Below are 13516 nucleotides of genomic sequence, written 5' to 3'. Positions count from 1 at the left end.
ACAATTGTTTCATGCTTAACAAAGATCCACAATGCACTTTTTCGGAGTAGGAGCAATCTTCACAATTAATAAATAACTTTTCAGGATAATGAAAAGAAAACCCAAAGTCTTAGCTCTGAATCCATGGCACAAACAGACAAGGCTAAAGTTCCATAATACTGACATCAATTCCCAAAAGCTTTCTTTTTCACTTTGTGTATAAACATACAGTCTCCCCTTTGTGGGTCAATATGAACAGGAGAATATTTTGTGTAATTTCTCATAAAAATGAATAAAAAGTAACATAAATATCGCTATTAATATATTAATAAATAATTAATTAATACATTAAGAACTAATTCCAAAAAGCTTGGGTAAGAAAAAGTTGAAGAAGCCAATGTTCTTGGAAAAACTATTATATAACTAGAGAAAATACGCATTTGTGATGAATTTCATCTGTGAGAAAATCATTTTTATCCAAAATGATTTTTGTTACACTATCTTTTTGTCATTTAACCAGCTTTTATTATTTATTTGGTCTTGTTTGATTAGTTAAGAATTTCAGGTGGTGAACAGGTGTATAGAGTAGAACAGCAAGAGGTGGTAAAACAGGTAACCCTGCACAGCTATTCCCAACAAACCTTATCAGTACCAAAATGGAAACAACTTATCCCTAAACGGCTGAACTTCTAAGAAGAGGGGGGAAATTGCTCTTTCCATAGTAACAGAAGCTCTGATAGTATTTGATATACTTTGAAAACAGCAAAACAGCTAAGTAGAGAATAAAGAACACAAAAAGACAAAAAGCATGAGAAACAGTAGTAAAGGCGATCTGAAAATATACAACCAACATAATTTAAGAGTATCTTTGGTCTAACAGGAGAATGACTAATAGATCACAGATTTATGTAGCACATGTCCACATGCCAGACACATGATTAATTTTAAATAAATATCTATATTACACAGATTGACTGGAGTTGAGAACTGAATACCTTAATGGCTCCATCATGGCCTCCAAATGCAACGTACTGAAGATTCGGACTTAAGCAACAGCAACTAACTTGAGCTTCAGTCAGATAATCAATCTGACCTGTTTTTCCATTAATGAGCTAAAGAAAAATAAGGCACAATCAGTTGTTAGTCTGAAAGAGCAGTTTTTGTTCCTGGAACAGAGACCTTAATTGAAAAATAATAAAACAAAGAAAATAACCAAGAAGAGTGCCCAAGGGAATAACAAAGCCGTTTCCTAGTCTCAGCAGCTGCTTTTAGCACTTCACGCCCTCCTCTCATTTCACCTTCGCAGTTCAAATACATTTTCATAAGATAAAATGAGCTTTAAAATATTTAAAAAGCAGCTGCTGTGCCCGCCACCTCAGACACAGCTGTCTGATCTCTAACCCCACAGCTAGCTCCACAGCCTGGTTTTCCATTTCTTCGCAGAGCCCATTTTAATAGGGCTATGGTTTGTAAAAAGACACTTTTCTGATATTATTCAAGGGGGTTGGTGAAAACAAGACTGAGACAGACATTACATAAAAAGACAAATTAAAATTAAAATGGGTTTTGTAATCTCCAAATCACTCACAAGACAATATAAATTTTTTTCCCCCGTTTTTTGGGGGGAAGAGGGAGCATTGGAGAAGAACCCATGAGCATAATTTGGGTGGCTGGTACATTTCATAACATGTACCAATGCTAATTATTTTTTTTTAAATCCCCTCATAAAGATAGCTTATCACACAACTAAAACATGTGACCTAAGAAAATATTTCTCAAGTTTAAATCAATTTTCAGATACCTCTCTCTGAGTGTCACAACATCAATGTCTTGAATTATTTTGCAATCCATAATAATCTATAATAATAAAAGCATAACATGCAAATCGACCAAATGACCGACCAAATGGCCGCCCGGACGTCCTTCCAATGACCCTTCAGACAAAGCCGAGGCTGCAGTCCAGAGATCAAGGCAGCCACCACAGCTGCAAGGAAGGGAGGGATCGAGGCAGCCGCAGCAGCTTCAAAGGCCTACTCTTGCACAAATTTGCTGCATCAGGCCTCTAGTATGAAATAAGCAGTAATCTTTATTTCAAGTACAAGATTTTAGGGTCAATTAATCAAGGTAGCTTTTTCTTTACAATATTTTACCCAGCATGTCCTGATCTAGTAGACATTCAAAATAAAGATGGAACTTCTAAAATTTTAATATCTTCTCTCAAAAATCGATTTTCATATTTTTTTAAAAGTGACTAAAAATGTTTTGTTCACTTAAAGCAACTATTATTTGTCCTTAAACAGCTGAACTTCTAAAAAGAGGGGGGAAAAACTATCCTCAAAAGTCTCCCACATCATTGCCATAGAATAAAATAGCAATAGTCAGACTACAGGCCCGGTGCATGAATTTGTGTGAAGTTCCTCAGCCTGGCTGGGGATTGGGACTGATCAGAGCTGTCTCACCTAGTCCTGATAGAAGGGGCCGGCCAGCCAGCGAGAGGGACTGTGGGAGGTTGGCTGAGAGGGCGCAATGACCACCAAGGGGCAGCTCCTGCATTGAGCGTCTGCCCCTTGGTAGTCAGTGAGTGTCATAGTGACGGGTCGACCAGACCAGTTGTTCAGTGGACGGGTCGTAACAGTCGCTTAGGCTTTTATATACATAGATAATTTTTTTAAGTCTCATAGTAATGATATAACTGTTAAAGAAAGGTTGCACAAGTTTAATGAAGAAAACAGAAGCATGAGGACACTAAAGACAAGAAAACTGCACTTGAAAAATCTCCCAAGAACCAGTTTGCTAAATTAGTGAGGAATTCACATTCAACCCAAATCCCAATTCATCCCAGAAATACAGGGCATCAGATGACCCGCATCAACATATTAAGGACAAATGTAAAATCTGTAAAATACAGAACAAGCCATATGTAGGTGTGTCTCGCAGCTTGACTGACCTCCACAGTAGACAAGGAAAAACTATCACATGCCATACATAGGCAATTTACTCCCAGGTACCTGTCTCCTGGATTTAATTCCACCTTGACCATATAACCAGCTCACACACTTCTGAAGAAAGTGAGGCTCAGAGAAGGGATGCAGTTTACTCCAATCACAGAACTAGCTGATGATAATATAGCCGGGACTTGAACCTGGGTCTCCTGAGTGAAATCAATGTTCTCTCCACTACATCAAGCTGAGCTTTGCAGCACTAGAACATGTTCAGCTCTGGCCTACTCTTGGCTTGTCTCTTGTCTAAAGCCCTTGCTATTTCTCTCTCTTCTTCTCTATTGTTTCTCTCTTTCTTCTAGCTCTGCTTCACCATCTCATTGCATTCTCTCACGTTTCTTGCTACCTATCTTAAACCCAATGATCCTGAAGACGTCTGCTCTCAATTACCAACACTCAAAACTCCTATCAATCCTCTGCCCATGGACCTGACTCTGGGGCACCTTTCCTCATCAGCCAGTCAAGAAATGCTTTCCTTGCCCTAATCTCAGATACATCTGTTTGTATCGCTAAATGACAAAGCCTTTTCAATTTTGCCTTAAAAACCTTTTATTGCCCGGCCAACATGGCTCAGTGGTTAAGCATCGACCTATGAATCAGGTCACAGTTTGATTCCTAGGTCAGGGTACATGCTTGGGTTGTGGGTTCAATCCCCAGTGTTCGGCGTGCAGGAGGCAGCTGATCAATGATTCTCTCTCATCAATAATGTTTCTATCTCTCTCTCCCTCTCCCTTCCTCTATGAAATCAATAAAAATATATTTTTTTTAAAAACTTTTCAGAGAACATAAGAAGCATTCAAGAAGTATTTTTTTAACAAATGTGTGAGTAAATGAGTGAATAAACAGGAGTATTTCAGCATGTGAAGCCCAGCTCCTTCCAGCTCAGCTCCAATGGGTCAGATTCCTTCCTCACTTGATGTGACTTTGTTCTTTCAAAGACCCTGTTATCATTTCCCTGCAATAACACTCCCATTGGTATGCCCATCCCCCTTGCATACTCCAACTGACATGTCTAAATCACTGCTGTGGACAAGTTCAAGTTTGTCCTCATGATATCCTAGACTCCATGCAAATCAAGGCATGTGACCACTGATACCAAGAGAAAAGGAATGAGGTGTTTCCAAATACTATCTGAGCCTCAGCTCAAGACCTATATACTTAGTCAACTGATACCTGAGCATCTGATAGATACTAGACAACTGTGCCTGAGCCCAAGCCCAAAACCAAACAAGAAAAAATTGTGAATTGTGAGTTCAACCAAGATTCTTATATGCATATATGCATGGCCCATGGCCACAGACAATGGGGTGGTAATGGGCTGGGGTGGGGGGACTCAGGGAAGGGCTAGAGGGGGGTCAATGAGGGGGAAAAAGGGGACATATGTAATACTTTCAACAATACTTTTTTTTTAATTTTTTAATTTTTCAATTGTTTTCTAAAAAATACTCACTTGTAGACGTCTTATATTGTCAACTGCCAGAACCATCACTTCATTTTCTTGAAATACAACATCTATTTCTTGTTTTAACATTATAGCAGAGTTCTCGCAAACTTTCTCTGTCTCCCAGAGCTGATTAAAAGATTTTAAAAAACAAAATAAGATTACTGTATTATTCTTGTCTTAATAAAGACAAGCCCTAGCAAAATACAAAACAAGCTTCATACTCAAAATGCCAATCATGCTAAAAAATATTCATTCATTAGATTATAATTCAACAATAAACATATTAATTACAATAGGTCCTCGGGTTACATCAGAGATCCGTTCCTATGGTGCAATGTAACACGATTTTCACCGTAAGTCGGAACCCACCTACGTCACTCATATGGAGCATATACACAGCAGTAATAAAGTGAAACAGTAAAAAAATTTTAAAAGAAAGATAATTCCTGACCTTTACTTGAGGTAAATAAATACATTGAAATGACGGAATTTTTTTTTTTTTAATAAATGGGAGATGGCAACATAACCACGAAACGACATAACCCTAGAACTGCCTGTACATGCTATAGTAAGCAGCAGTTGGTATTAAAGTGGTGGGTGCTAGTGTAAATTCTAGCTCAACCTGTAACTTTAGGCAGATTACGTAAACGCAGTGCTATTCAAAGATAAGAACCTTCTGTTGGTTCTCAAACTGTTTGATACCAAGATAAGGGGCTTGTACCAGAATGTAATTCCACTCTATTACACTACACACTGTTAACAGTGTGCTTAGTGATTTTTTAAACAAGACTCCTTGGTGAAAGAAGCAGTGCACGGATTATCCTTCTGGCTCAAGTTTATTGAGACTGGCACTTTGCGTAGCGCTGACTTAACCTTTTTGTGTCTGTTTTCAGCTGCACAAAAGACTATTGTGAGGATTAGCAAACACATGTATAGCACTTTGCATGACATCAGACATACAGTAAGTACAACAATTGAATTTTAGTTACAATTTGTGCAAAACACTGTACTGGAAGCTACAAAGACAAACCAAAGTGCCTGGTCTCAGCAAGTTGATCATTTAAATTGTGTGCACAAGTCAGAGGAGCAACAGAGTATTAAAGATGAGGAGTAAATCAAATCTATACCGAAGTCCAAGGCAGAATTTGGGGAGTACCATAAGAAAATGACTTGTGCACACAATTTGACAGGGCACTCTGAGGAGAGACAGTCCCCCAAATGGAACACTACAAAGGGCTTCAGAGGAGTCTTATGGCTTGTAGGACCATTAGGATTTTAATAAGGAGAGGTATGGAGAAGTCAGGTATTCCAAACACAAGAAACCACATAAGCAAAAGTAAAGAGGCAGGAAACTACAAGATGTTTGGGGAAATGTGAGCAGTTTAGTGTAGGTCACCTATAGAAATGAACTAGAAGACGGACTGCAGCAGAATGAGGCCATAATGTAGAAAAATTTGATGGGAGATTTAGGAGTACACATTTACTTTGGCATGCAAGGGAGCCACTATCTGGTTGCTGTTGTTGTTGTTGTTTTGAAGAAAATATCTTGGAAGCAGCAAGTAGAAAACCAAGACAGAATCTAATACAAGAGAGGCAACAGGTAATGAGTACCTAACCTTGAAATGGGAAAGTAGAAATAAATTATAGAAAATGGAAAGGTGGAACCCATCGGACTTGGCAAGAAACTTGATGTGGGAATTCAAGGTAGAGGAAATAGTCAATACTACTCTGAGGAATCAAATGTAATATATTTAAATTAACCAAAATACAGTTTAATCATTGAATTCCTCCAACACCTGGCGCATGATAATACTCAATGAACATGTACTAAATGAATGAAACTGTTATGTCCATATAATAACATTTTTCAAGTATAAATCTAAATGTACTGGTTTCCCATTTCACTTCCCCTGATACTGCCCATCAATTTTTTAGTTTGTAGGAGGTTTAGCTTACCATCAATAAATGTCTAAAATGAAAATGTCAGTATTTCTCACCCTGATTGTTTGGTCATCAGAAGATGTCAAAAATGATGATCCATCAGGAGAAAACATTACACAATGAACCCAACTTAAATGTCCTCTGCAATCAGCCACTTTTAAACCGGAGTCCACATTCCACAACTATAGAATAAACACAGCATACAGGAAGTCACACTCATAAGTATTTTATATATGTACTAGAGGCCTGGTGCTTGAAATTCATTCAAGGGGCTCGGCCCTCACAGCCCTGGCTTCGTCCAGAAAAATATCCCGAAGATCGGTCAGCTGTCCAGTCTAATTAGCATATTATACTTTAATTATTATAGATATTAAATGACTTGTGCAGACTATTTATTAATTTTATTATTTTAATTAATTGATTGATTGATTGATTTAATCCTCACCCTAGGATATGTTTACTGAGTTGAGAGGAAGGGGGACAGAGAGAGAGAGAAAGAAACATTGATTATTGCCTCTGTACACACCCCTTCTGGGGTTAGGACCCACAGCCTAGGTGTATGCCCTAACTAGAATCAAACCCATAACCTTTGGTACATGGGGCAACACTCCAACCAACTGAGCCACCTGGCCAGAGCATTTTATTATTTTTAAAGCAAAAAACTGGAAACAACCCAAATGACCCACAGGACCAAATGAATAAACTACATGTATTACCCGTTTAAAGGAATACTCTGAGGCCAAAAAAAGTAATGAGAAAAACATCCTGATATGACTAGTTTCTGGGCAATGCTGTTTATAAAAACAAAGCAGAGTATATATATTTCTGTAGAAGAATATATACACATATGTATATGTACATACTATGCAATACAAAATAAGAAACGTAAATATATAAATGGATACAAATGTGGAGATAAACAGTACATATAAATACTTGCTTATATATGCAAAAAGAAACATTGGAATATTAAACAAAAAACAAAAAGGTTATCTATGGACAGGGGTGGAAAAGAGTGGAGGGGAAGGGACAGTGATGAAAGCATGACTTATCTGAATATAACTTATTATAAAGCTTTGGTTTAGAATCATGCAAATGTTTTATGTGGTTTTTTTAAAATCAATTTAATAAATAGATGAACACAAGAAGCTTCTATGTCCAGACTATTTTCCACTGTCATCTAATCCTCATTTCAACTGATTGCAAAATCCTATAACAAATGAAGGTACTAATTGTACATGTACACATTTCTCCTGTTATTCATGCTTGTTACAAATTGTCAGTGTCTACCATCAGCCCGGCTGTATTCTGTCCTCAGTACTGCTGTAAATGACTCAAATATATTCCAGTCTAATGAAGTACCATATGTGCCCGAGTTCCTCTCATTACAGTCTGAATTACAGACCTACTTTATGATTTCAGAATAGCACGGACAAACAAGTGCTTCATCACATGCCCAGTGGTTTTCAATCAGTGAGTTCTATGGCTACAAATTAAGCACATGAAATTTTCTCTGCCTTGCCTTTAGAATCCAAGGTGGGACATAGAGATAAAAGTGGTTATACTACTAAAAAAATCTCCCTTGAAATCTTTCCCTCTCTTCCCTTCTAGTTGCCCCCCACCCAATCATTTCTTTGTTACCCAGAGCCTCCCAAACCTCATCCCTGTATTTCAAGAAGAAAGATAATGTCCCCAGGAGCTTTCTAAGAATCGTATAAAAATTTTAGAAGTGACAGGAAAAGCAGAAAGACAGGTTGCATCTCCAAACTTCCTAAAAATCCTGACAAAACCCAGAGAAGGCTCTAGCCAGGTGACTGGCTGGTTGGTGCATATACCAAAAAGGTTGCAGATTCGATCCCTACTCAGGGCACTTAAGAGAGGCAACGAACAGATGTTTCTCTCTCACATTGATGTTTCTTTCTCACTCTCTAAAGTCAATAATAATAATGATTTTTTTAAAAATATCCTCAGGTGAGGATTAAAAAAAAATCCAGAAAGGGGAAATTTCCAACCACATCTACCTTGAGGATCTACAGGTAAAATGCAAGATTCCTAGCGGAACTGAATCTTTCAATCCAAGGCCTTACCAAGAGAACACTGCTCATAGCACCCTACTTCCCACTGTTCCTAACAGGATTGGAATTTGTTCCCAACCACCTCCTCTGCTCCCAATGCAATGAATCTTAGCAGGGAAATTCTTCAGTGTTAGTTGCACTGATGAACTTAGAGAATTAGGAGGAGCTTACAGAACTCATCCATTCACTCTCATTTCATCTGTATCTCCTTACTGAACGCGTATAGCTCAGCAGCTCACTCTCTCGCTCTCGCTCTCGCTCTCGCTCTCGCTCACGCTTTCTCATACAAACACATACACACACATACACACACACCTTCAGAGTATGGGGCAAGGTTGGAAAACTCACTTATAATTGCTAAAATAAGCACAGAACACTGAAGAAGTGCTTGCAGTAGTCAAGCTTCCTTTGAAGAGAACCTGTGTACCAAATAATTTTCCAGATAAAGGCCCATCCTCATTTTATTGGGCAGTAATCATAGGGGACTTCAAATTACCTGGTAGTAAGAACCACTTAAGAAATCAGTAGTGCCCTAACTGGTTTGACTCAGTGGGTAGAGCATCGACCTTCAGACTCAAAGGTCCCAGGTTCAATTCTGGTCAAGGGCATGTACCTTGGTTGTGGTACATCCCCAATGGGGAGGTGTGCAGGAGGCAGCTGATCGATGTTTCTCTCTCGTTGATGTTTCTGACTCTCTGTCCCTCTCTCTTCCTCTCTGTAAAAAATCAATAAAATATATTTTTTTAAAAGAAAAAGAAATGAGTAGTAACAAAGAATGGAAAAACAAATCCATCTTTGGAGGAAAATATAAGGGAATTCATTGTTTTTAAAATATATATATATTGCAATTCACTGGGTGGGATTCTCCCAAGGCTAGAGGCACAGACTCTGAATATAAACCTATCAGGTAAATGCTAAATTACAAATACAAGAGTCATTTTATTCATTAGTGCTTAGCAATGAACATCCTCGTTAAACAATTATAAATTTATCTTCCATCTTATCCTTCTCAGTGATCTAAGAAATCTGAACTGGACTCATCTGTCATCATTACTTTTACAGAAGAGCCTATGCCTATTGTTTAAACAGTGGTCGGCAAACTGCGGCTCGAGAGCCACGTGTGGCTCTTTTGCCCCTTGAGTGTGGCTCTTTCACAAAATACCATGGCCTGGGCGAGTCTATTTTGAAGAAGTGGCGTTAGAAGAAGTTAAAGTTTAAAAAATTTGACTCTCAAAAGAAATTTCAATCATTGTACTGTTGATATTTGGCTCTGTTGACTAATAAGTTTGCCGACCACTCGTTTAAGAGATGCTTTATTTCTACTTTGAAAACCAGTGGTCATTCCACCGTTTCCTCAGACCATGGCACATACTACCCATCCAACAAATACTTGGTGAATAATACTGTCATTCCCAGTATGATCTGTCATCCAGTCAAGTCTTTAACCTAATAAAGTAATAAAGATGAAGAAAATACAATTTCCCAAGCAAACATCCTCAGCAGTTAATGGTTTAAACAGCCCATTCTTCATCATCCTTGTACCACTGGAGACCCAGACTTCACAGCACAAATTCAACTACTCACCTCCACACAGTACTGGGACAAAGCCACCACTGCCAACTGGTTATGAGGGGAGAAATCACAGTACCGGATGGTGCTATTAAGGCCTATTTGGATTTCTGCCAATAGGCCACTCGTATTAATGTCAAAAAGCTGTCAACATAAAAAAGAGAGAAGCTATGAAAGTAAGATATTTTTAAAAATAAGCTATACCCAAACTGAATCGAAATTTATTTCTAAAAGACTAACCTCCCATTTCCAATATAAAGTATAAATCCTGAAAATACACTATAATTACTGATAATTAGCATATTAACAGTCATAAGTAAGATATAAATCAATATACATATACTCTTAAATTATCACTCATATTAAAACATGTTTCCTGCCGAAACCGGTTTGGCTCAATGGATAGAGCGTCGGCTTGGGGACTGAAGGGTCCTGGGTTCAATTCCGGTCAAGGGCATGTACCTTGGTTGCGGGCATATCCCCAGTAGGGGGTGTGCAAGAGGCAGCTGATCGATGACTCTCTCTCATCGATGTTTCTAACTCTGTATCTCCCTCCCTTCCTCTCTGTACAAAATCAATAAAATATATATTTAAAAAAATAAATTTAAAAAAAACAACATGTTTCCTATAAAGGAAAATTAATCACAGATGATCTCTCTGGCCTAGAGAAAAACAGAAGCCCTGTGAAAAAATTGGAGTAGCCAAATTAACATACAGAGAAGTTCTTCCTAATGCTTATTTATTCAAAAGAGAAAATAGATAACCAGAAATGAAGACAATCAAAATAATATATAGCAGAGGCTTGCCAAAATGAAATTAGCTCAATCATTTCTAGTTCTCTTCAGAGCTACCAAATTACTCCATTATAATTAATCATTTTCCCATTTTTTAACCAAAGAAGAGCTACTCTTGAGTAACTCAAATTTCATTTCAATTTTGAAATATTTTTAAGTGCTGAGTATGCTCTTCAAAATTTTTTCCAAATGATACAAACAATTATACCAATATATATACAGTATAGCAATGTAAGGGTAAGGCAGTCTTGCAAAGGGAAATAAGCTTTAGCGGAAGCCAAGAAAATGTCCCAGAATGCACCATGACAGATGGTAAGCAGCACAGGGGCCAATCACAAAGGACAGGGAATTATACTTAAAATGCCTTCCAAGACAGGTCAATTTTAAAAATTAATGGCTGAGAGTGAGAGAGGAAACTTGGCAAATATGAAACAGGCAGCTGTTTCGATTATTGAATAGCAAAAAGAAGATACCTAACAATAGGTGTGAACTAACAACACAAAAGAGTTGGAAAGAAATAAGAGGAGGGGAATGGAGACCAAAAGTAAGAAATTGGGATCTACATGTAGTTAAGGGCAATCTTAGAGTAGCTTTATTTTAGCAGGTAAAATAAGAAGCTGGTCTAGATTTTTAAACTAAGAAGGCATTTCATGCAATATAAAACTATTTTCCTCTCTCAATGTAACGTTTCTTTTAAAATGTTCAAATTCTGCTCAACACCGTTAATCACTAGGGAAATGCAAATGAAGCTACAATGGGATACCGTTTCATGTAATAGGGTGATTATAATACAATAAAGGAAAATAAGTATTGACAAGGATGTGGAGAAATTGGAACTCTTGTACATTGCTAGTGGGAATATAAAATGGTGCAGATGCTATGGAAAAATGTGGTGGTTCATCAAAAAACTAAGGGTTATAGCTACTAAATCGATAATAATAACACAAACAGTCCCTCAATGGGTTTTTATATAACCATATGGTATATTTCAATGTGTTCTTTAAAATGTAATATCTGAAATGAGGGGGAAAGGGAGAAGTTAGTAAAAGAATACAGACTTTCAGTTATAAGATGAATAAGGTCTGAAGATCTAAGGTGTATCATGGTGACTATAGTTAAGGACACTACTGCATAACTGAAATTTGTGAATGTTCTCATCAAAAAAAGGTAAACATGTGAGATAACAGTTGTATTATTTTGATTGGGGAATCCTTTCATAGTGTATGGTGATACATCAAATCATCACATTATACACTTCAAATATCTTACATTTTATTTGTCAATTATACCTCAATAAAGCTAAAAATAAAATTGTATTATCTCTTATTCAAATCTTCTAAAATTACTGACAATGGAATGTTGCTGAGCCATAAAACTTGTCTCTCCAAGTTATGATGTAACTTTGAACAAATTTCTTGGCTATTCTAAACCTCATTTGACATCCTAACCGGTTTGGCTCAATGGATAGAGTGTTGGTCTGTGGACTCAAGGGTCCCAGGTTCAATTCTGGCCAAGGGCATCTACCTTTGTTGCAGGCACATCCCCAGTACGGGGTGTGCAGGAGACAGCTGATGGAGGTTTCTCTATCATCGATGTTTCTAACTCTCTCTCCCTCTCCCTTCTTCTCTGTAAAAAATCAATAAAATATATTTTTAAGATAAATAAATAAAATAAACCTCATTTGTCTTATTATTATCACTGGGCAACTGCAATCTGCTTGGGTATTTATATGAAAAGAAATTACAAATATAAGCTACTATTAGATTTGAAAGAGGAGGGAGGCATTTCCTTGTCTTTTACTTTTTTTTTTGCATAGCTTCCTCATTTACTTCATAGAAATCTCACCAATGTCTTCAGATTGATGAGTATTTTTTGCTTATCAGTCACAAAATCACAAAATTTTAGGGATAAGAAAGCACTTTGGAAACCACCTAAACCCTGGTCAGGTGGTTGGAGCATCGTCCTGTACACCAAAGGGTTGCAGATTCGATTCCTGGTCAGGGCATGTACCCAGGTTGTGAGTTTGATCCCTAGTTTGGGTGCTTACGGGAGGAAGCCGATTGAGGTTTCTCTCTCTCTCTCTTTCTCTCACTCTCTTCCTTCCTCTCACTCCAATATTAATGAAAATGTCCTCAGGTAAGGATTAAAAAAAAAAAAAAAAGTTTTAATCACCTAAACCAACATATTTGAAACTGTAAAACAACAACGAAAAGTGATGCAGAAAGTATTCTATGCTCTTAATAAACCAGAGGAACACCGGATTAAACAAACTGTTTCTGTATTGTAGGACTTCTGGGAGCCTTAAATAGGTTATACACACTAATTACTTATAAGGGGGAAGCAACACATACCATTCCTAAACCTGTTTGACCATGGAGACCTTTTCTCACAAGGCCTATCAACATCCCCTAAACTAAGCAACAGAGCCAAATCATGTAGCTATACTTCTTTTTACTATAATAAACAATGTAAAAATGCAAAAATCAACAGAAGTTTTAATTTTCTTTAGCTTTGGCTTTTTAAAATATTGGTACTTACGAAGATTTTATTTTTTGCTGCCACCATTATCTTAGAGCCGTCAGAAGACCACGAACAACATTTCACTATCACGTCCATATCCTCTGGAGGCTCCTCTGAACTTAGGAAGAACTTCTTCACATTAATGCTTTTCCTTTCATTTGCTGATTTCACATCCCAAAGCTTTAATTAAAAACA

General features: G+C 37.4%; 1 protein-coding gene across 3 annotated transcripts in view; it reads right to left on the bottom strand.

Annotated features, from left to right (window-relative positions):
* The window catches only part of APAF1 (apoptotic peptidase activating factor 1), a 72782-nt gene that overhangs the window by 20242 nt on the left and 39024 nt on the right, over positions 1 to 13516 (bottom strand). For all 3 annotated transcript variants that reach the window (XM_084876383.1, XM_084876385.1, XM_084876384.1), the window contains exons 17-21: positions 13340 to 13501; positions 10023 to 10151; positions 6420 to 6545; positions 4429 to 4548; positions 975 to 1091 (exon numbers count right to left, since the gene is read on the bottom strand). In XM_084876383.1, coding sequence (XP_084732509.1) covers positions 975 to 1091; positions 4429 to 4548; positions 6420 to 6545; positions 10023 to 10151; positions 13340 to 13501 — 654 coding nt within the window. The remainder of the gene's footprint in view (positions 1 to 974; positions 1092 to 4428; positions 4549 to 6419; positions 6546 to 10022; positions 10152 to 13339; positions 13502 to 13516) is intronic.

This window comes from Pipistrellus hanaki (assembly GCF_964339955.1).
Source record: "Pipistrellus hanaki genome assembly, chromosome: 3".
In the NCBI taxonomy this organism is placed as follows: domain Eukaryota; kingdom Metazoa; phylum Chordata; class Mammalia; order Chiroptera; family Vespertilionidae; genus Pipistrellus; species Pipistrellus hanaki.
This window is presented reverse-complemented; position numbering and strand designations above follow the sequence as displayed.